We start from the raw sequence: 23,125 nt of genomic DNA, 5'->3' as shown, positions 1-23,125 counted from the left end.
GAGCTGATATTCGTTGTCTCCTATCCACTATTGAAGAATTTGAACCACTCCACAAACAAGATTTAGACCCTGTCATTTTCGTTTGACTATCTAATGCCTGTCGAGACCAACTTCAACTCAGACTGGCATTCCCTATTCGAACGCGACAGAGAACGTAATTACCATTATTCTCTAGCTAACTGATGCGGCAAACACTTAGCGCGGACCCTCCACCCTACACCTCCCCAATACTCTATTCCCTTTATTACTCAATCCAACCAAGACAAGACATTTAATACAAAAGGCATTTCTTTCTCCTTTAGGACATTATTATTCCCAACTCTACAACCTATCACTTAAAGCTCCCAACACCCCTACCCTCACCTCTAGTGACAGTATGCGATACTATATTCTGGAAACGGCTTTGCCCACTATCGACACCAAAGACTCCTTTGAGCTCAACAGGCCCTTAGTCATGCCAGAGTTTCTGGGCGCCATCAGGGACCTGAAGAGGGGTAAATGTCCTGGACCAGATGGGTACACCCCTCACTTCTGTAAAACTTTTGCCCCCTCTGTTGGCGCCACACTTGACTAAAGCTTTCAATGCCATAGACGACTCCCTCCTGCCTTCTAAAGGGGCTATTTTCTGCGAATGTCTCTGTTACACTGAAGCCAGGCAAAGATACATCCCAATGTAGCAGCTATCGGCCGATATCTTTGCTCAATATAGACCTTAAACTGTTCGCAAAGGTATTAGCTAATCGCTTATCTCCTCTTCCTATACCTCCCTACCATCACTTTTCCTGGAATTAAATCGTTTTAGCTCCTTTAGTAATTTCAAACTCCCTCTCTATCTCAACGATGTCCTCACTGCGAACAAACTTCTCTTTCCAATGGCAAGCAAAAGGCATATCCTACCTAGGGGTCACTATCCCCTCCAATCTCTCCAATTTATTTTCATTGAATTATATTACCCTACTTTCCGGCATACGGAAAGACTTAGAACAGTGGGGAGGTTCCCCTTGGCCATGGTTCGAGCGAATTAATGCTCTTAAGATGGACACCCTGCCTAAACTACTGTATCTTTTTCAAACGATCCCCATCATGGTACCCAAGTCCTTTGTCTCCCTACGCTCCCTCGCTATCCGGTTCCTGTGGAAACGCGGGTTACCTAGGGTGAAGTACAAACTACTCACCCTTCCGAAGCTACAGGGTGGGGCGGGTCTCCCTATGAGATTTACTATAAAGCCACCCACATGGCGCGCATTCTAGAGTGGTTTCCCCATCCTTTCCTGAAAGCTTCCGTCATGGTAGAGCAGAATTTAGCCCCCATAGACCTTCGGGCTCTTCTATGGGGATACAGAAACGACCTTGCCCACCTATCCACCTCCTCACCGCTGACACTTGCTGCCCTTAGATTCTGGTATAACAGGGGCTTATGCTCCATTCTGTTCTCCGACCCCTCCCCATTGAGCTCTCTGCTTAACCACCCCGCTTTCCCCCAGGGCACGGGAGCAACGACATTGGGGTCATTCAAACACTCCGAGCGGCCACAATCACATTCTTTGTACACCCACTACAAGGAACACCAGCTACTCCGGCGGGTTCTCGCGATTGGCTTACCACCCTTCACTTATCCAGGTTCACAAAACGCTACACTACTCCTATACTGGATAAGAAAGGCTGTGCTCCCTCTCTGAAACGCCCAAACATCTTCTTTCATCCCTATACGGTCTGCTACAAGCCCTTACATAGATACATAGTTACATAGTAGGTGAGGTTGAAAAAAGACACAAGTCCATCAAGTCCACCTATGTGTCAGTATTACATTGTATATCTCTGTATGTTGTGGTCATTCAGGTGCTTATCTAATAGTTTCTTGAAGCTATCGATGCTCCCCACTGAGACCACCGCCTGTGGAAGGGAATTCCACATCCTTGCCGCTCTTACAGTAAAGAACCCTCTACGTAGTTTAAGGTTAAACCTCTTTTCTTCTAATTTTACTGTGTGGCCACGAGTCTTGTTAAACTCTCTTATGCGAAAAAGTTTTATTTCTATTGTAGGGTCACCAGTACGGTATTTGTATATTGAAATCATATCCCCTCTTAAGCGTCTCTTCTCCAGAGAGAATAAGTTCAGTGCTTGCAACCTTTCCTCATAACTAAGATCCTCCAGACCCTTTATTAGCCTTGTTGCCCTTCTTTGTACTCGCTCCATTTCCAGTACGTCCCTCCTGAGGACTGGTGCCCAGAACTGGACAGCATACTCTAGGTGCGGCCCGACCAGAGTCTTGTAGAGTGGGAGAATTATCGTTTTATCTCTGGAATTAATCCCCTTTTTAATGCATGCCAATAGTCTGTTTGCTTTATTAGCAGTAGCTTGGCATTGCATGCCATTGCTGAGCCTATCATCTACTAGGACCCCCAGGTCCTTTTCCATCCTAGATTCCCCCAGAGGTTCTCCCCCCAGTGTATAGATTGCATTCATATTTTTGCCACCCAAATGCATTATTTTACATTTTTCTATATTGAACCTCATTTGCCATGTAGTTGCCCACCCCATTAATTTGTTCAGATCTTTTTGCAAGGTTTCCACATCCTCCAGAGAAGTTATGGCCCTGCTTAGCTTAGTATCGTCTGCAAATACAGAGATTGAACTGTTTACCCCATCCTCCAGGTCGTTTATGAACAAATTAAATAGGATTGGTCCCAGGACAGAACCCTGGGGAACCCCACTACCCACCCCTGACCATTCCGAGTACTCCCCATTTATCACCACCATCTGAACTCGCCCTTGTAGCCAGTTTTCACATGATGACTTACCACCTTACACCAGGATGTGGTCTGCAAACTTGGGAAAGGACATCTCCAGAGTGGATTTGCAAACCTAATTTAATTTTTATCCACAAGTCAATGATATCCTGCTATTCCCAAGAAAAGAATTACAAGATTCTGTCTCAATGGTACAGGGACTTATCTACGTTACACAAAATTTTTCCGTCAACTCCAGCCTCCTGTTGGCGCTGTAATCTCCACTACAGAGACTTATCCACAGTACATGTCTGGTGGGAATGGGAAAGAATCCGCCCTTCCTGGACCCAGGTATTTGAATGTTACAATAAAATTTATGAAGAAACGTTATCACCTACCCAAATGATTGCCCTCCTCTCGATACTCCCTGGGTCTATAACATCGCAGAAACAGAATCTCTTCTGTTTTTTTATGTCTTCAGCAAGACAGCTCATTCCATCTTTTTGGAAGACAACCATCACTCCTCCCTTGTTACAATGGGTCTTGACCATGAATGATACTATGGGAATGGAGGCGATGTTGGCTTTAGACAACGACACCTTTGATAAGTACAAGGTGTTGTGGTCCATTTGGCTCTGCTTCTCCGCTTCAGATAACCTCACGACTATGCTCTTGACTCAGACAGGGTCACCCTAATACGCAGCCTAACCATAGGGAAGATTGAGGTGTCTATCCATTGGTTTCTCACCCTCTGTCCATTACCTACCTCTCTCTACGAATGTCTCCCCAGCATCTCTCGCTCTCTCTCCTCTATGATCTTTCCCCCCTTCTTTACTTCCCTCTCATACTCTATCTACGCCCTTACTTGGGTCACTTCCCCTTTTATCTGATTTGGTCTCCCCTTTTTCTAATTATTCCTCCATATTAGTTTTATTATGAACAACAAGGCTCTCCAGCCAGAACTACTCCTCACAACAGATGACAGTTGTCAACCCTTACAATACGTTGTTTGTTAGTGGGAGTCAAGCTATGGGCGATAGCTATCAGGCTGACTCATTGCCTATGTTTACTAGCGGTTGTCACCAAGTTGTAACTTTTATGTTGTTCCTTGTGATATTTGTGAAATTGACAATAAACACATTTTCAACCCTAAAATAATCTTGCGAGTATAGCTTATAAATTATTAGGTCCACAGACATAAAAAGAAAAGCAGAAATATTAATAGATATATTACAGGCTGATCTGTGTTGGCCGAGTCATTTTCTGGCCCTACATGTACATTCCAGCTCTTTATGCCATTTTCTCTACAATATAAAAAAAACACACAAATCGAACAAGTCGAGTTGGAACCCTTCATTACAGCCACAGCTAGCGTATGACCTCAGAACTGTATCACAGAAATCTTAACAATGGGGTCATCAAGAGATAGAAGAAATTGTTAGCTGGATTAGCTCACCAGACAACTCCAAAAATTGAATCAGTTTAGGATGGCCCAATGCATTATTCATAAAAGTTCTAGATTTTCTTTCACTCACTGACTTCTCACTGTGGGGTGGATTCACTAAAACTGGAGAGTGCAAAATCTGATGCACCTGTGCATAGTAACCAATCAGCTTCTAAGTTCAGTTTGTTCAATTAAGCTTTGACAAAAAAAAAAAAACTGGAAGCCGATTGGTATTTTTGCAGAGCTGCATCAGATTTTGCATTCTCCGGCTTTAGTAAATCAACCACTTTGTGTTATTAGGAACCCTACAAAGCTATGAATATAAGAGAGTGAATGTTATGAAGGTACCTGTGTCCAGGATATGGGGCAATACAGCGATAATACACAGCTGGTGCTCCTCACATGTCTTTTTTACAATGTCCTCATTCAGGATCTGAAAAACATCAGCCAATTATTGCTGCTGATTGAGACATCCAAAAGCAAAAATGTGTAATGTGTAACATAGCACTTCTAACACTAAAATGGGAACATTTCAGTCAATACACAAGCAATAGTAGTTAAAGCGGACTTCCACTCAAAAGTGGAACTTCTGCTCATTGTACTCCTCCCCCCCTCCGGTGCCACATTTGGCACCTTTTAGGGGGGAGGGGGGACAGCATACCTGTCTTTCACAGGTATGCTTTCTCCACTTCCGGGAGTCTCAGCAACAGGTATTGACGTCACGGCTGGGGCTCCCTCCTCCTCCCCGTCGCTGGGCCAGTAAGAGAGAGGAGTGGAGACTTGCGCATGCGCGGTAGGGTTCCCAGCGTGAAGCCGAAAGGCTACACTGGCGGCTTCCGTTACTCGCAATGGAAGCGGCATGAACCAGACAGCTGATGGAAACATCAGCTGCGGTACTTACATTGCTGGACTCCAGGACAGGTAAATGTCCAATTATTAATAGTCAGCAGCTGCAGTATGTGCAGCTGCTGGCTTTTAATTTTTGCAGCGGTGAGCGGACCTCTGCTTTAATGGAAGAAAAAAAAAAAGAAGCAGCACTTAAAAAAAACGGCATGTTTACCTCAAAGATTTCAGGTGGTGGGGCATTCGCAGAGAATAAGTCAAGAGCGCGAGCAACAATATCGGCTCTTGTCCGTCCTCCTTCATAGTCGATAGGCTCCTCACCTTTCTGGAATATTTTTATTGTGGGGAAGCCTCGGATCTACAAGGGCAAAATATAAACAAGAGTTATCTGCATTGCTGAACAATATAGGGTAATTTTTGCATAGTTTACATTTTGATTCTGGCCAAAACAATATTTTTCAACTTAGGGTAGCATGGAGGAGTCTTAATAATATTCAGGTTGATATACTTCACTATTGTGTCCCTGATGGGGAGATGCCCTAACTTCCAGTGTGGTCCACGGGACAGCAATTAGCAGAAATCTCTCACAAGGATGGACATCATTCACAGCAAAGTAAGTGATGGACCATTTGTCAGCTAACATCTGTGTCCCCTTGAAACAGAATTTTAGGCCTCATGCACACAGGACATTTTGCAAACTCTCCTAAAAGCATTTACTTCTGGCAGCAGTATTTTGGCAGAAAAAAAAAAAAAACCATGCCTGACGCTTGTGTATCGCGTTCAGGTGCGTTAACAGGTGTCAAAAGTTCTTGGGCATTAATTCATTTCTTTGGTCAGAATAATCATTTATTCTGGCCACTGAAATGAATGCTCCAGCACTAAAACGCCCCCAGCATTAGTGTGTGTTTAGAAGCGTCAAGCATTTTTTCTGCCAAAACTCTTCTGCAGTGGGTTTTTTTCCTGCCTCTAAATGCCCCGGTCTCTAAATTCCTCTAAATGCCTATATGTGTATGGAGACGGGATAACATGCAGGGGTGTTTAGAGGCAGGAAAAAATAAATAAAACGCTAGTCACCCTAGGAACAGCTAAAAAAAAAAAAAAAAAGTCCAGTGTGCATAAGGCCTTAAAATTTGAAATAGCTGACAGGTTTTTCATGCTAACTGGTGACCCAGAGATCACAGAACATGAGCATAGATTGATAAATGATAACCAATAAAACTAGACATCCTGTTTTGCGCAATACTCACTCCATATCGACTGGCAAGACCCTGGTGGACGGTGGCATCAACGGCACCCAATTTAATTTTTCCTTTGGTTTGTTCTGCAACCTCTGTGGCAGCAGCTGCCCATTCTGGTTCCAAGCTGGAATGCAATTGAAAAGATGACAAGGTTTCTTCAAACATGGCAATGCATTTTTATTAAAAAAAATTATATAAAAAGAACCCCACTACAAGGACCACATGACAAACATCAATGTCATTTCAGTAAAACAAGTACCCTTTGCGTGAGGAAATCCACACTGTTAAATTATCTGCTTCAACATGTCCTGGCCATCAGTGGTTAGGAGATGGGTGCAGGTAACATGTTCTGGCCATTGCTGGTGGGGGATTGAGCACATGCAACATGTCCTGGCCATCAGTGGTTGGGAGATGGGTGCAGGTAACATGTTCTGGCCATTGCTGGTGGGGGATTGAGCACATGCAACATGTCCTGGCAATCAGTGGCTAGGGCGGGGACAGGCAACATGTTCTGGCCATCATTAGTGAGGGTGGAGACATGCAAGATGTCCTGGCCATCAGTGTTGGGGCAGGATTTGACACGTTCTGGCCATTAATGCTGGGGGTAGTCCTGAACCAAAATTTCATGACCATTAATTGTGGTGGTGGACACAAAAAGCAAGTCACTGCATTTACTACAATAGCAACCTTGGCCCACAGCATGATATTTGAGGGGAAAGCACCAATCCTCAAAATGAAAAAAAATTAAGACCTTATCCTTATTCTGTTTACAGTGGGGAAAATAAATTATTTGATCCTCTGCAGATTTTGTACGTTTGCACACTTACAAAGAAATGAAGGGTTTATAATTTTTATCATAGGTGTACTGTATTTTAAATGACAGAGACAGAATATCAACCAAAAAGCCAGAAAAAACACACAATACAACTGTTATAAATTGAGTTGCAGTTTAGTGAGTAAAATATGTATTTGATCCCGAAGCAAAACATGACTTGGTGGAGAAACCCTCGTTGGCAAGCAAAGAGGTAAGATGTTTCTTGTAGTTAGTGACCAGGTTTGTACACATCTCATTAGCCCCATCCAATGTGGCAAAGTCAGTCTGCACCTTTAGCAGAGAAACAGCACCAAAGCATCATGTTTCCACCTCAGTGATTGACTGTAGGGATGTTGTGCTAAGTCAGCATTTCATGCCAATAAACATCTAAATGATTCAGAGAATGATTGGGAGAAAGTGCTGTGGTCAGATAAGACCAAAATTGAGCTCTTTGGCATTAACTCGACTCGCTGTGTTTGGAGGAAGAAAAATGCTGACTATGACCCAAAGAACACCATCCCTACAGTCAAGCACAGAGATGGAAACATGATGCTTTGGGGCTGTTTCTCTGCTAAAGGTACAGGTCGACTTTGCTGCATTGAGGGGCCAATGGACAGGACCATGTACTGTAAAGTCTGGGATAAGAACACTCTTCCCTCAGCCAGAACACTGAAGATCGGTCTTCCTGCATGACAATGCCTAAAACATACCGCCAAGGCAACAAAGAAGTGCCTCAAGAAGAAGCACATTAAGGTCATGGAGTGGCCTAGCCAGTCTCCAGACCTTAATCCTCTAGAAAATATATGGAGGGAGCGGATTTAGAGAAGATCTGTAAAGAAGAGTGGACCAAATTCCCTCCTGAGATGTGTGCAAACCTGGTAACCAACTACTAGAAACGTCTTACCTCTGTGCTTGTCAACATTGGTTCCTTCACCAAGTACAAAGTTATGTTTTGCTTGGGGGTCAAATACTTACTTTACGCACTGAACTTCAACTTAATTTATAGCATTTGTTTAGGTGTTTTTTTTTCTGGATTTTTGATTGATATTCTGTCTCTAGCATTTAAAATACACCTATGATATTTCTTTGTAAGTGGGCAAACTTACAAAACCTGCAGGGGATCAAATAATTATTTCCCCTACCGTACCTGTTCACCACTAAACAGGTGTGGCTAAATTCAGCAAAAAAAAAAAAAAAAAAAAAAAAAAAAAAAAAAAAAAAAAAAAAAACACACCACAACTGTAGGGGGTAGAAGGCACAGGGGATACACTATAAGGAGTCCAAAGGCTCCAAAGTTTAGGAAACATGAAGTTTTCTTATCAGTCTCATGAATAACATTTAAGCTCAGTTCACACTGCTATGATGCGATTTAGACATGATTTTCAGTGTGATCATGTAGTGCAAATTTGCATATTCTATGGGGCCAAATTGCACCAAAGTAGCACAGGAACCTATACAAAGTCACACTGTGCTGAGTCGCATTGATGAGAACAGGCACCATTGAATATAATGTGTTTCCCCTTGTCATGTGACTGTTGTACTAATGTGAACCAGCGCTAACTGTTGAAAAGCAGCACTGTATACGGAGCAGAAAATACATTGCCTCCAACAGCACATTTTAGTGGTCTTTTTTTAAATGAAACAATGAGCGAAGCTTGTATAAAAAGCTGTCATCATTCAGGTAATACAGTTCTGTCATGTTCTTACTCTCAATAACTTAGCAGTGCACAGACAACACATTGAGGCCATGTTACTAAATTAGTTGAAAATCATCAAATTAATAACCAAAAATGCAGATAAAATAAACTGGAATTTGCTTTTCACAAGATGGTAGGGACGTTAAAAAAAAAACAAAAAAACACATGTGACTACTGTACATAATATGATTGGATATCTGGAGTGAATCTTCAGTTTAGTGAAGATTCTGGACTCCTTTACTAAATCAACCTCAATATTTTGGGTGCTTAGTTTATTAATTAACTCCTGCGACTTGATTTGCATGATTTTGCCGCGATTTCAGGGAATGCCTGTGTAAACTTGAGGTCTATGGACCTCAACTCGCATCAGTCGGACCAAAGTAATACAGGGACTACTTTGAAGTCACACAGATATGAATGGTTATCATTGGGAATCACGGGGTACTTGTCATGCGACTCTGATGTTCAAAGTCACAGGAAAAGTCACACAAGTGTAAAAGGGGCCTAACGCACACTGTAATTATTCCATAAGGAACGCTAAAGGGCCCATAGGCAGTATTCCACAGCTTTCTAGGTCAGACATTTTCCGTTATACATTAACTGTAAAAACGAATGTGACAGGTGGCTTTAGATAACAATTACAACACATGTTTAAGGGCTATTGCACACGGCTGAGTATCGCAATTATGCACGTATAGCTGTGCACAGTGTATTTTGTAATAAATGTTAAAGGGCACAATTGCACTGCAGCTCTGGCTCCTGTGTGCCACCACAACATACGTATTTTACTCTGTACAGCCACACGACCCAATATACAACCATGTGCAAGAGCCCTTAAATCGCTAGGTATTAACAGGTGAGATTGGCATCAGACTTTAAGAGGCTTTAACTTAGATGGTAAAACTACTCCATTAAACCCTGTCCAAGGGGTTAAAAGAGAAGTAACAACCTCCAGCTTTCCAGGTACAAATGCTGAACTAGAGATGCACCGAATTTTCGGCAGCTGAAACATATCAGCCGAAAAGGGTGTTATCAGCATTTTGCAGATAAGAGAAAAGGGTGCCCATAATGGCCCTGAAAAAAGCACACGATTTTGCCACAATTTTACTGTGCTTATAGTGTTTGTGTCATGAGTCATGTGACTCAAAACCTGCATCAAAAACGTACCACGGGTGCGTTGTTGATGCGTTTTCAGTGCATTTCAGCAGGGTGGTGCATTTTTGGTGCTTTTTTTTTTAACTAACTAAAAATTCAGCAAGCAGGATTTTTAACACCACAATGGAAGTGCAACGGACCAGTGTAAAGACATACATTGAATTTAAAGGGATACATTTTTCTTGCACTAAATGGTGCCAACAATGGCCGACAAATTCATATTCATTTAGATTAATGATATTAAAATTAAAAAGTCGAATAGAATACAATTATACATAGAAATAAATAATTTTTTTTTAAAACTGTCAATTTCGGTTTCAAACTGCAGAGTGCATCCTACATTTTCGGTTTCAGCACCAAAATTTCTATTCGATGCAGAAACACTTCGCTGTCTTGTGAAAAATTCTGCTTGGGATCTCAAAGCAGCTTGTCACATGCTGAAATGCTTAAAGTGGTTGTAAATTAATTAAATAATTAGGCTTACCCGTAACTACACTGGATATCTCCTAAACCTGCATGGTTTAGGAGATATCCCTGTATTTGCACGTGCCGTTATCATCGGCACATGCGCACTTAAGCAAACTGAACACATACATGCCATTGCTTCAGTTGTACTGTGCTGTCACCGGCGTCTCCCATGCGCATGCAAGGGAGTGACCTCATCGCAGCTCCAGCCAATCACAGCGCCGGAGCCGCGATACCCAGCAGTAACCCCCCGGAGAGATGTCGACCACCGGAGCAGTGAACGAGGACCGCTGCGGGGGCTTCGATCTCAGGTAAGAAATTCATTATGAGCTAGTATGCTATGTATACTAGCTCATTATGCCTTTGTCTTGCAGTTGTTTTTTTTTTTTGGAATTTTTTTTACAGAGTTTACAACCACTTTAAAGTGTTATTAAACCCAGGACCCTGCATTCACTATATGTGGTCTCCCACAGTACACAGAACATGGAAATGCAATAGTTTTAGTAAAAATAAACCGCTAAATACGGTTTCTCATCAGTAGTATATAGCAGTCTTGTGATTTGTATTAGTGTCTAGTTGAAGCTTGTAGGAGGCGGTTTCATTTTCCCCTGATTGTCCAATTAGGCTGAAGGACCCCTGACCCTCTGTCTGAACAGTGCTGATTGGCCCTGTGCTGATCACATGCACTCTCCCACGGAAAAAAAAAACAAAACCTCTCTAGCAATACACACCAAACTAGGCAGCCCGTCCCCCTAATGCTCTGTTCTATCAGCAGATGGATTGGCGTCAGTGGAAGAAAAGTAGGATCTGAGAGACAGGATCACACAGCCTTTATACACAAAGTGGAGGAATAACCCCTTAGGTTCCACAGTGAGTATAACAAGTATGGTTTACTGCATATACAGACTGATTTTACTGTTGTTGGTTTAGTAACACTTTAAGCATTTGGTTGGCTGCCTCTGATGGAAGAGTGAGGATCAAAAATCAGAAAAAAAACGACTCTTCTTCTAGAAGATAACTTTCTATTAGCCAACTCTACTCCATGGCTTGTGTTTCACTGCTCCCTCTGGAAATGCAAGTGTAAAGCTAGCCATAAACAGCTTGAATTTTGTCCAAATTCCTGCTGAATCATCCAAAATCTGTGGCCCTGTCAACATCATTCAACTCAATGAAGTGCGATTTAAAAATCGACTCAGCTGGGTGGAAAATATCTGGTCTCTAGTATTTAGATAGCAGTGGGTGCAGCGGCTGTCTGAATAGAACAGCCGACATTAGAGATTCCTCATTCACACTGTCACAGACCACTATAGGTTAGCCAAAGAGGCAACGCAGCAGAATAACTCCCTTTCAGGCGGCCCTATCAGATTGAATCTTTGAACCGTCTGATAATTCAGGAGTCATTACTGTGATGGCTCATTCAACTTGAGCTGTTGAGTCCTGTAAACATTGGACTTTTTATAACACTTGGGGTAAGTGAAACTGTAGATCTTCTGGACAAATAAAAGACAGCTCCACTGTAGGACTGCATAATACATGATCTGTATGCAATATTCCAAGCCAAAATGAAGACAAACTGAAAACAGGGATGAAATTTGTAACGTTGCATATTTTGCCCAGTATAATTGACAGTGCTCGTTTCACCCAGCACCTGCTGCAGATCTGCAATGCACACAGCATTCAATTATTACTGCTCTCTATGTGAGAGTGGCTGGGACCATATAGTGGTCCGACATGTCAGCACTACATTGCACCAAAATGCTTGATGAAAAGAGCCAATTAAGTTTTAACTTCTGACCATTAGGAAGAAAATATGTACAAAATAACTATATGAGGTTGATTTACTAAAGGCAAATCCACTCTGCACTACAAGTGCACTTGTAAGTACAGTCGCTGTAGATCTGAAACGAGGGGAAGCTCTGCTGATTTTATCATCCAATCATGTGCAAGCAAAAATGCTGATTTTTAATTTTCCTTGCACGTCCCCCTCAGATCTACAACAAATGCACTTCCAATTGCACTTGTAGTGCAAAGTGGATTTGCCTTTCATAAATAACCCCCAATGTCTCTTTCATAAGAAAGGTGATTGCAACATAAGCACTAAAAAGTATGGAGGTAAAAAAACAAAACACAAAAAAAGAAACACTTACTTTTTACAATGTCCACACCATGGAGCAAAGAATTCAACAAGCCAAACATCATCACTGTTCAATACTTGTCGATCAAAGTTGTCATCCGTTAGTTCAATTACTGCTTTCTTTCCTCCACTGCCACCGCCGCTACCACCACTATACTTCTGATAGAAAAAAAAAAGGGCGATAGAAGTGTTAATTTACTAGTATACACTAAATAACAAGACTTAGCTGCCATTGCAGTAGCATTATGTTATATACACATACATTATTCACTTTATAAATCAGACCAGAAGAGAAAAGGTGCGGCCTACCATTTTTGTGTAAGTGAACAATAAGCAGCAGTTTTACTTACCTACCCCCGCTCCCCCCTGTAGCCCGAACTCTACTCTTTGTTCTTTGCTCCAGGTCCTGGTTGTCATCTTCAATTACAATGCAGGATTGCTGGTCCTGCATTGTGTGTGACGACATCAGGGTGAAACTGGTAAAACGGAGCATCAAAGAGAAACAGATACAGGGGACGGTTTCCATGAAGAGGAGGAAGCCTGTGTTTTATTGTACTCCTAGACAAAAATGAATATTTAACCCTTGTCATGCTGGGGCAGACTCAATGCATAGGTATTTTTCCAATTTTTCCAGGAGTTCAGCTTAAAAATGCATTGCCGATTTGTATTTATTTATTTTTTTAGTTACATAAAACCTCAGCCTATAAAAACTTTGAAATTATATAAAATTAAACCAAAACCCTTTTTGTTTTCCCCGAATATAACGTGGCAACCAGGCTTAGTTCAATTACAATCACGTCACCAAATATATTTGTGTATTAAATTGACATCAGCAAACTATGTTGCTGGATAATGATAATAAATCAAGCATACCCAGCTTATCTTGTAAGGAAATAGGTCTCATTGAAGTACATATGCTCTTTAAAATATGTTTTAGAGGTCACCTAGGCTTAAATTCAACATAATTTAGCAATATAATGCATAAAACAAAAGTTGAAGATGTTCAGGAAAGGCAGTACAGAGCGCTCATTTCCATCACTATGTTTTTAATGGGAACTGGATTTATCTACTAATAAATCAAACATACCAAGCTTATTTTGTATCATTATCCAGCAACATATTTTGCTGATGTCAATTGATTGATTGACTGATCATCATCTGATTTGGGTCAAAAACTTAAAATAAGACGGTGATGGTAAGTGGATGATGAGTCCAGTTGTATTAAAAGATATCAGAAAGGTCATCTGGTCCTTTAACATTGGATGCAGTCTAGCAGTTCCAATTATAACCTGTATTCCCTCAGAAACCAGAGATCTGCAGCCCATAAATCAGGCATTTAAAAGTGCTGCAAAGATTTAGAAAATCTGTCAACAGTGATTACATTAAAATTCTAGCTTCTTACTGGGCAGTTTTGTGATCTAAATTTTACTAAAATATCATTGCTACGTTCGCCTGGTAGCAAGTTTAATGTCTAATGCTTAGCTATTGTTAGTAAGAAGAACATCTCTATCTGGAAATTAGATCACGTCTTATTGGAGTGGCTTTGTTTCAATGAGAGAAGACTTGTCCAAGTGCAGATACACTATATTACCAAAAGTATTGGGACACCTGCCTTTACACGCACATGAACTTTAATGACATCCCAGTCTTATGCTGGCCATACACTATACGAAAAATCGGCCGAAAAATCGTTCGTATGGACACTTCGTTCGTTTTTCGGCAAGTTAGTGGGTACAAATCGATAATCGTTTGTGACGTTTTTGTGGAAAAAAAACGAACGGCATGTTTGGAAAATTTCTGCCGAACGTACGATAAATTGCAAGGTTAATGTGTTTCCCGTCCGAACTGCCTGCACTAGGTATATGTAAAAAAACGAACACAAAATTATTTATTCATGTCCACTGAACAGATTATCGGACATTATATGATGGCACGATCGTTTGCGGTCACGGTCGAACGTTCGTTTTTCGAAAATGGGTTCGGCCAATTTTCTGTATAGTGTATGGCCAGCATAAGTCCGTAGGGTTCAATATTGAGTTGGCCCACCCTTTGCAGCTATAACAGCTTCACCTCTTCTAGGAAGGCTGTCGACAAGGTTGAGGAGTGTGTCTATGGGAATATTTGACCATTCTTCCAAAAGCGCATTTGTGAGGCCTGGCTCTCAGTCTCCGCTCTAATTCATCCCAAAGGTATTCTATTGGGTTGGACTCTGTGCAGGCCAGTCAAGTTCCTCCACCCCAAACTAGCTCATCCATGTCTTCATGGACCTTGCTTCATGCACTAGTCCAAATCATTTGGTGGAGGAGGAATTATGGTGTGGGGGTTGTTTTTTTTTTTTTTTTTAGGGGTTGGGCTTGGCCTCTTAGTTCCAGTGAAGGGAACTCTTAAGGCGTCAGCTTACCAAGACATTTTGGACAATTTCATGCTCCCAACTTTATGGGAACAGTTTGGGGATGGCCCCTTCCTGTTCCAACATGACTGCACACCAGTGCACAAAGCAAGGTAAAAAAAAAAAAAAAAAAAAAAAAAAAAAAAAAAAAAAAAAAGACATGGATGTGCGAGTTTGGGGTATAAGAAATTGACTGGCCTGCACTGAGTACTAACCTCAACCCAACAGAACACCTTTGGAATAAATTAGGAGCGGGGACTGCGAGCCAGGCCTTCTCATCCAACATCAGTGACCTCACAAATGTGCTTCTGGAAGAATGGTCAAACATTCCCATAGACACACTCCTAAACCTTGTGGACAGCCTTCTCAGAAGAGTTGAAGCTGCAAAAGGTAGGCCAACTCAATATTGAATCCTACATACTAAGGCTGAGATGCCATTTAAGCTCATGTGTGTGTAAAGGCAGGCGTCCCAATACTTTTGGCAAAATAGTGTAGGTGGGGCAATAAAAATTCAATTTCAGATATGCAATAATGAGTAACAAGAAGAGTTATAGAAGGAACCATCTCATCTAGACAAATCTAAAATAAAAGACATGGCACAGATGTCTAACTAGGATACAAAAGTCCTTCTCAAGAGGCTCCACAAAAGGCAACACCAAATGCAATAAAAATGGAGTACAATTTCATTTAGAGGTATTAATTCAGAACCTGATGTACAGTGGATTTATATTTCATGTCCCTTTTCTGGTTTAAGATGTTTGGGATTAAAGCCCTTTGGTGACATCTCACTCGAGGGCTGTGAACAAGTGTGTAGCATGTTGGAGGCTCATTGTCAGCAGTTCTGACAGTAGGTAAAGTGACAGGGAAAGGAGCAATGTCGGAGTAGTTGGCAATGCTACGTCATGTTATGCTTTGTGCAACTTAAGTATGTATATACTGTTGTGGGAAGTCACTGTTGCAGAGTTTCTTAAGCTTAGTTGCACCCTATGGGCCCAGAGTTTTGCAGAGATCTTCAGTGGGAATGGAGTTCCTCTTCTGGATCAATAGAAGCTTTTTCGGGTAAATCTTCAGAAAGAAATCCAGATAACGTTTTGGAACCCAAATGATACATTTCATTGTTTCACAGCAAAAAACAATCAGAATAGAAAAGATATCCTGGATGCTTCTAAACAGAATCCTTGTATGTAGAAGATGTGCCATTAAGCTGGCCTCAGAAATGAAGGGATTTTTATTTTATTTTTTTATACCCAGGTTCAAATTACATTCATATTCTCACTCTTTAACCTGCTGCTTATTGGAATGTCTCAAATTTAGATAACCAAAGATTGGAGCACATGAATACTCCTTACTGTGTAGTCTTTCATGTTATGGATGACATATGACAACCTACGGCATTGAATCAAAAGACAAGTCTGGAAATGGGGTGAAAAAAAAAAAAAGAGGACCATCAGAACACTACAGACGGTGAAATCCACATCTTGGAAGTTAGGCAAGACCAAAGCCAAATACTCTTCCTCAGGGTATGAAATCCACAATCCCTTACCATAATTTTTTATTATTTAGATGTATTTATTGTGATAAGTTATTTACTAGTTCTGGGAATGGCAAAGGCACTGGCGTATTCTCTGAATTTACTCAATGCTGTAGTGCTGAATGAAAGAGTATAGGTATTGTTTTCAGAGTTGAATCCAGCAGTATTATATATAGAACCTCCTACACATATTTTCATTGGTGGGGCTGGGTTTAGAGTTGTGCAGAAATAGTAACTAAGCCACTTGAACTTGTCCAATTACTGTGATCAAGTGTAGCTGGCAAGATTAAACCAACTATGGTAGCAATTCAAATAACAGGACTCACTAGAATTTTTAAGAATGACAAGAATAAGATTTATGTTTTAAAAGGAGGTAAATCAAATACAGTAAAACGTTTGACTAAAAAAAGATGCTAGCCATTAGGCTGTCAGAAAAAAGTAGCATACAAGCGAAAGAAAATTCAATATCGGTCTTCTCTGTTGATGAAACCAAAATCTGGAATCTTTAAGCGCTATTTCATAGAATAGGAACCCGCCACACTTCAAGGTGCTCCAAAAAAGGAAGAAGACTAAATTTCCAAATTTTTGGACCATCACTCATTTGATTCTGGCCTCTTACGGCTTCCCTTCTTCTTCTTCTTATTTCGCCGGCCACCCTTTTTCTTGCCACCCTTGCGCTTAGGTTGTTCACCCTCATCATTCTCCTGCTGTAGAATAATATCCCCATCACAAAAATGGAGCAAGTGAGAAACAAAAACATGATCATCCTCACAAATATGCTATGTACAAAAGGACTTCCCTTTAGGAGGCATGAGGGTTTCTGTTCAACAATAAATGCAAATTAAAGATGATCCATCCTAGTATTTTAGATTAACAGTTCATTAGTTAAATGGATCGGTCAGTGTTCCTGCAAATTTATAAATCTGAACCGCCTCGACTGCACTTACAATCTTTAGTGCAAACATACCACATATTTGCAGGACATGCATTGCATAGTCCTGAGAAATTAAAGGGAAAAACAAAATGTATTTCTTTCTGAACTGCCCTTGATTAATAGTGCTAATCTACTGCCAAACTAACAGCTTGAGGTATTAATGCTAACTTTCACCAACCTTAGCTTCTTTCCATCCGAGGAGGCTTAAGGCTGACCATAGACCAGCTGAGATTTGAGCCATGTATGGGCAGGCTGAATGTAGCAAGTTGATAGATTGATCAACTTGGGTACAACCAGCCGGCCGGACATTACATGCGATTATCGCTAGTGGCTGGTATAACCACTAGCAATAATCATGGTCTTCTCCCGGCAGGGACGGCTTTGCTCAGTGTATGGCCTGCCTTATTGAAATCAACTGAAAATGTTCATGCATTGTGTGATCAGAGGGCTGGCTGCAAAACAGGAAGCGATAGCTGGCTTCCACTTCTCAGTCATCAACACAGTCGTGCTGACCAATGACTGCTTGTCACTGCAAACATGGATACTTACTACAGGGCTGTGTACTATGGTGTATGAACTACTACACTGGCATATAGGGCATCATTTGCTATGTGTAGTGGGCAGTGCCAGGACAAGGTCATCCAGTGCCCAGGGCGAAGTTGACAAACTGCGCCCATCCCGGCCCAGGCACGTTCCTGAAACAGGCAGAGATATATGGGTACGTTGCGGTGCCTGTAGCTGCCGCCCCGTCACAGTATATGTACTGCAGCGGGTTGGCAAGTGGTTAATTATGAATGGTATTTGTAATATGCAGCAAGAAGGGGGTTAATGTACTTTCTCTGGTCACTGATGCATTGGTTACCAGTGGCAGTGGCATTAGTGGTACCAGTGCCAGTGTTTATGAACCCCCCTTCAAGCAGCAGCATACAGGGTTTAATTAACACTGACACTGGCACCACTAATGCAGCACAATGAGGTTAATTAACTGCCACTGGTAACCAATGCATCAGTGACCAGTGAAAGTACATTAACCTCCTTCTTGCTGCATATTACAAATACCATTCAGAATTAATTAGCGCAAACCCCCCCAGGGTTAACTAATTAATCTGCATATGCCTGCTTAGTTGTTCAATATACAGCGCGGTTGGTTCCTCCTCTAGGTTGCGCTCAGTGCACCAGCAGCTCTCTATGGTCCTCTTTATCCAGCCTCCCAGGCGGCTAGGTGACTTCACGCCTTGCCACGCCTAAGAAGCGGCTGTTGGGCAGAGATTACTCCGCTGCTCCGCCTAACAGGGAAGTGAAGGGGAGCTTCCAGGCTAGTGCTGGGTGCAGGAGCGCACTCGGCACATCGTTGCAAGCAGATCTGGCTATATCGTATTGTATTGCGGCCAGCGGTAATCGGTTACAATGTGCTTGATGACCAGCAAGGTTCTAGCGGCACACTACAGACACTTCACCTGCGCCCCCCCCTTCCTCCAGGAAAATGGGCCGCCCAGGGCATCCGCCCCTGCCTTGTACCGGCAGTGGGGTGGGGTGTTTGTGGGGTACAAACAGGTGGCCTGATATTTGGCATTAGTTCACCATTTAAATTTTTCAAAAGGTGAACCTACCCTTTAAAGCAGGGATATGCAATTAGCGGACCTCCAGCTGTTGCAGAACTACAAGTCCCATGAGGCATAGCAAGACTGACAGCCACAAGCATGACACCCAGAGGCAGACGCTTGATGGGACTTGTCGTTTTGCAACAGCTGGAGGTTCGCTAATTGCATATCTTTGCTTTAAAAGGTATTTTGGAAAAGAGATTTAACCTCTGCATAAAGGAAAAAGTTCTGAATGTTTTTATAATATAGTATAGAATTGCCTTAGGGGACCAAGGAGGACTTTATACAGGTTTTTAGCCTTCTAGTGTGGGTTTGAAGTTCTAAGGGTTTTTCCATTTATTTTGTTTTCTGGTTTAACTCTTTGGATATGTGTTTTTTTTTTTTTTTTTTTACTTAATAAACAGTGTCAGCATCGGTAACATGAAGATGACAAGCTCAATTATAACTGACATTTACTGTGAAAGTGACTTTTTACATTTAAATCCAGTTCTGGGGGGGGGGGGGGGGGGGGGGGGGGGGGGGAGGAGAGAGAGAGAAAGAATACATTCTCGCCAAATGTTAATGGGCATGTTTGTTTTATTTTATTCGAGCGATGTAAAAAAAAAAACCTACAGCACTTGTAACATCTGTGGTCAGGCACATTCATACCGTCATCTCATACTATGAAAGTGACTGAACAATTAACTCCAGTCCTGTTGACAGAAATAGAAAAGGCAACCTCTTCAGATCTATATACTTTACAAGGTATTCTGTAGCAAACAGAGTGGCAGCAGTAAAAAAAAAAAAAAAAAAAAAAAAAAAAAAAAAGTTGCAGCTTCACAGCCGGTTTCCCACTGTGCATGTGCGAGCCGCTCTGCGCTTTGTGAATGGGAAGGGAAGTGAACTTCCAAGTGGGAATGGGTACCTGTCAAAACCAGGTTCTCTCTCTCGCTCAAAAAAAAAAAAGTGGCAAATCTTAAAGAGGTGAAGCTACACTTCAAGCTAGCATTACAAAAGCTTTAAAATACAAGAACAGGAAACAGGGAAAATAACAGTCCCTTTTCTTTTTTTTAAATATATCCTTATCCTGGTGTTTTAGATTTGTGAATGGAGTCCATTATAGCAACCATAACACACGAGACTTCATTGTTCTATTTAATGGCCCAAATAATTGAAGTGTTTTGTACTGTTCAATAGATGCAAAAAAATACACGTTGAGCCTGCTAATCACATCAGGCTACCACTGATCGGTCACGTTTAGGTCCAGAACACCTAAAAGTCCTTTTTCATTTTCGGACCAGGACAGACTCAGGTTAGTGGATGTAAATGGACACATCCTTTTACATCCACCTGCCTATAGACTTGCATGGATCTCGCAACCAGGTCCAACAGAAAAACCTGAAATGCAGACCCAATCTGAAAACCTGTGCAAAAGGGGGGGATGGGGGTCTAATGGAGAAGGAAAAAGGGGGGATAACTCAGTTTCTCCATAAATAAAATGTGGTGTGTAATCGCTGCCATCCTAGGATGGGAAGTGCGTTAGTGGTAGACTAAATCAGATTAGTAAAGAAAAAAAAAAAAAAAAAAAAAAAAAAAAAAACCACAAACACCACACACCTGTACTAAATATGCAAAGTTAGTGCAGCAATCTTCGCCCGCTGCGCTGTTGTGTTCTGACAGGGGAACACATCCCCCTTGCCAGAACACTCCAATCAGCGCTCTCTGCCATTGGTTGCTGGTTTTTCAGTATGCAGGTCTGAGAGAAGTCAGCCAAACAGCTGGCTTCTCTCAGACAGACACACACACACGGGCCAAAGCCTTTTTTTCTTTTTTAACTGGGCGATGTCTCCAGACATACAGCCCATGTCTATAGGGCTTAAAGAATGGCAAGCCACAATATATTACATTTATATCCTATATTTATTCTTCTAGGATTTATATACGCTTTAAAGGACTGTTAAAAGTATTAGCAGACACATTCAGGAACTAGTGAAAAGTGCACCTACTTACTTGGAAAGAATACCTAACTCAGGGATAGGTCAGGGAAACAAAATGACAGTGCTTAGTATCACGATTGTGCAAGCTTCATTACATCAAAAGCGAATATACACAGATGATTTATACTCTTAATTTTAAAGTGGGGTTTTCCTCTTCATTTCATTCAGGTTTCTTCAGGGGTGCCTTGGCAAAATGCCTTAAGAGTACCCAAAAACTGTATAGAAGCCAGTGGGTGGATCAAGCATACTTTTCAGTTACAGAAAGCCAAAAGGTAACTATTGTGCACCATTACATCCTTCTAGCTGCTGGTGTTGTAACAACTAATGTTATTGGTTGGAAAGACGGTATGGCTGCACAGCCTCCTTATTTGCCCTTTCCGTGCCCCTCTCCATCAGCACTGGGGTCATATTAGCTGAGTGAGGGAGAGAAGAAAAACCATAACTAGTCAGTACCAGTATGCAAAAGGTGTGTTTGCTTTGGAAGAAGAAAACAAAAACCACCACACCTCTCTAGTTGGGCGTCCTATGTGTGTGGATGTTGCTGTGTTCTGTAAAATGGTTTGTTTCGTTTTTTACATTTTAGAATGGGGTGCCTTGACTGAAAGTTTTTTGAAAAACACTGATTAAGGTCATGGAATAGCTAGTAGTTGATACATTCAAGTAGTAATGGTTGTAATCAATTGCAAGTGTGACTATTGAGATTAGTTCATCCCATTCAACTGGAATTGTTGAAGACATTTTGGCGCTTCTCCAGGCCACTGCTTCAGTTCTGAGGGTCGGGAAAAAAAATTCCAGTTTTTGTATCAAAAACAGGTAGCACTAACACCTTAATCCAACCACCATAGAATGTGTAGATGTTGGTTGTCTAATAACAGAAGAGGTGTGTTCCAACCATATAATCCCATTCTTGATGTTAGGAAGTCTGCATACATTTTAATGCTTCAATTTACATAGCTAAAAAGGTGTGAACTGTCAGATCACTGGTCTACAGATGTGATAACCGATGGTTTTGGAAGGTCCCCACCCCTGTTCCAGTTTGATATAGATGGTCTTTTTCACAAGTCCAGCTGACTGTGGCTACCACTCGCATACCATGACCTGGACAAATATGACCCTTCACAGACATAATGGAAGAGATTTACTAAAACTGGAGCACTCAGAAGCTGATTGGCTACCATGCACAGCTGCACCAGATTCTAACTTCAGCTTGTTCAGTTAAGCTTTGACAATAAAAGCTGGAAGCAGATTGGTTTCTATGCAGAGCTACACCAGATTTTGCATGCTCCAATTTTAGTAAACCCCCCCAACCTATCAAGTCTGAAGTTTAAATAAATACATTCCCACCCTGTCAATATGCCTAAGATTAGTAGAAGTAGAAATTATATATATATATATATTATATATATATATATATATATATATATATATATATATATATATATACATATACACACACACATACACATATACATATACACACACACACACACACACACACACACACATTTTCTCAGTCTTCTTTTTCCCGATGGTCGCTCTGTTGAGTGTGGCATCCTAAAACAAGAAGCAGCAGGGGGCCAATCTGTATATAGTTCACTGTGAGCAGTTAAGGGGGCAAGAGTCAGCAGGTGAACAAGCATTGTGATCATGATGGATATTTTCACTGGACAGTCAAGGACTGAAAGGCAGCATAAGCAGCAGGGACCGGAGCCAGGATTTATGTGTACACATAGCCAATATTACAGGTGCTGCACAGGCACCAGGATTTATACGATTGGGCATCTGCCCATTCTGAATGATGCCCAATCTTCATACTTCCAGGTCAGCATTAAAACTAATGGGTTTATGACAGACGGGCAACTAGTATTTTTAAAAACAGAAGTCAGCAATGGCAGTATATATACATAATTATGCCTGTACAGGTTTCCCAGTAGGGAAAAATAAATGCCAAGTCCATATTAAAGTATACTAGCTTAACATTTAGTATATACTGCATATGCAGTATACTGTAAATCTGTATATGTAAATCCCTGTAGGTATTAAATTTCAGTCATCCCCAATAAGTCTACTTCAGGGATTTATTTTTGTGAGGAGTGGAAAAGCGGAGAAAAAAAAAAAAAAAAAAAAAAAATGCAATATGTAGAAGTGTCTACATTCTAAAAGCTTCCACTATAC

General features: G+C 41.4%; 1 protein-coding gene across 1 annotated transcript in view; it reads right to left on the bottom strand.

The window, feature by feature from the left end:
- The window catches only part of PDIA6 (protein disulfide isomerase family A member 6), a 54,887-nt gene that overhangs the window by 10,527 nt on the left and 21,235 nt on the right, over positions 1–23,125 (bottom strand). Inside the window, exons 6-9 of the mRNA XM_073625383.1 lie at positions 12,533–12,678; positions 6,264–6,378; positions 5,234–5,374; positions 4,522–4,606 (exon numbers count right to left, since the gene is read on the bottom strand). Of these exons, the coding sequence (XP_073481484.1) occupies positions 4,522–4,606; positions 5,234–5,374; positions 6,264–6,378; positions 12,533–12,678 (487 nt within the window). The remainder of the gene's footprint in view (positions 1–4,521; positions 4,607–5,233; positions 5,375–6,263; positions 6,379–12,532; positions 12,679–23,125) is intronic.

Source organism: Aquarana catesbeiana, linkage group LG04, assembly GCF_042186555.1.
Source record: "Aquarana catesbeiana isolate 2022-GZ linkage group LG04, ASM4218655v1, whole genome shotgun sequence".
NCBI lineage: Eukaryota > Metazoa > Chordata > Amphibia > Anura > Ranidae > Aquarana > Aquarana catesbeiana.
This window is presented reverse-complemented; position numbering and strand designations above follow the sequence as displayed.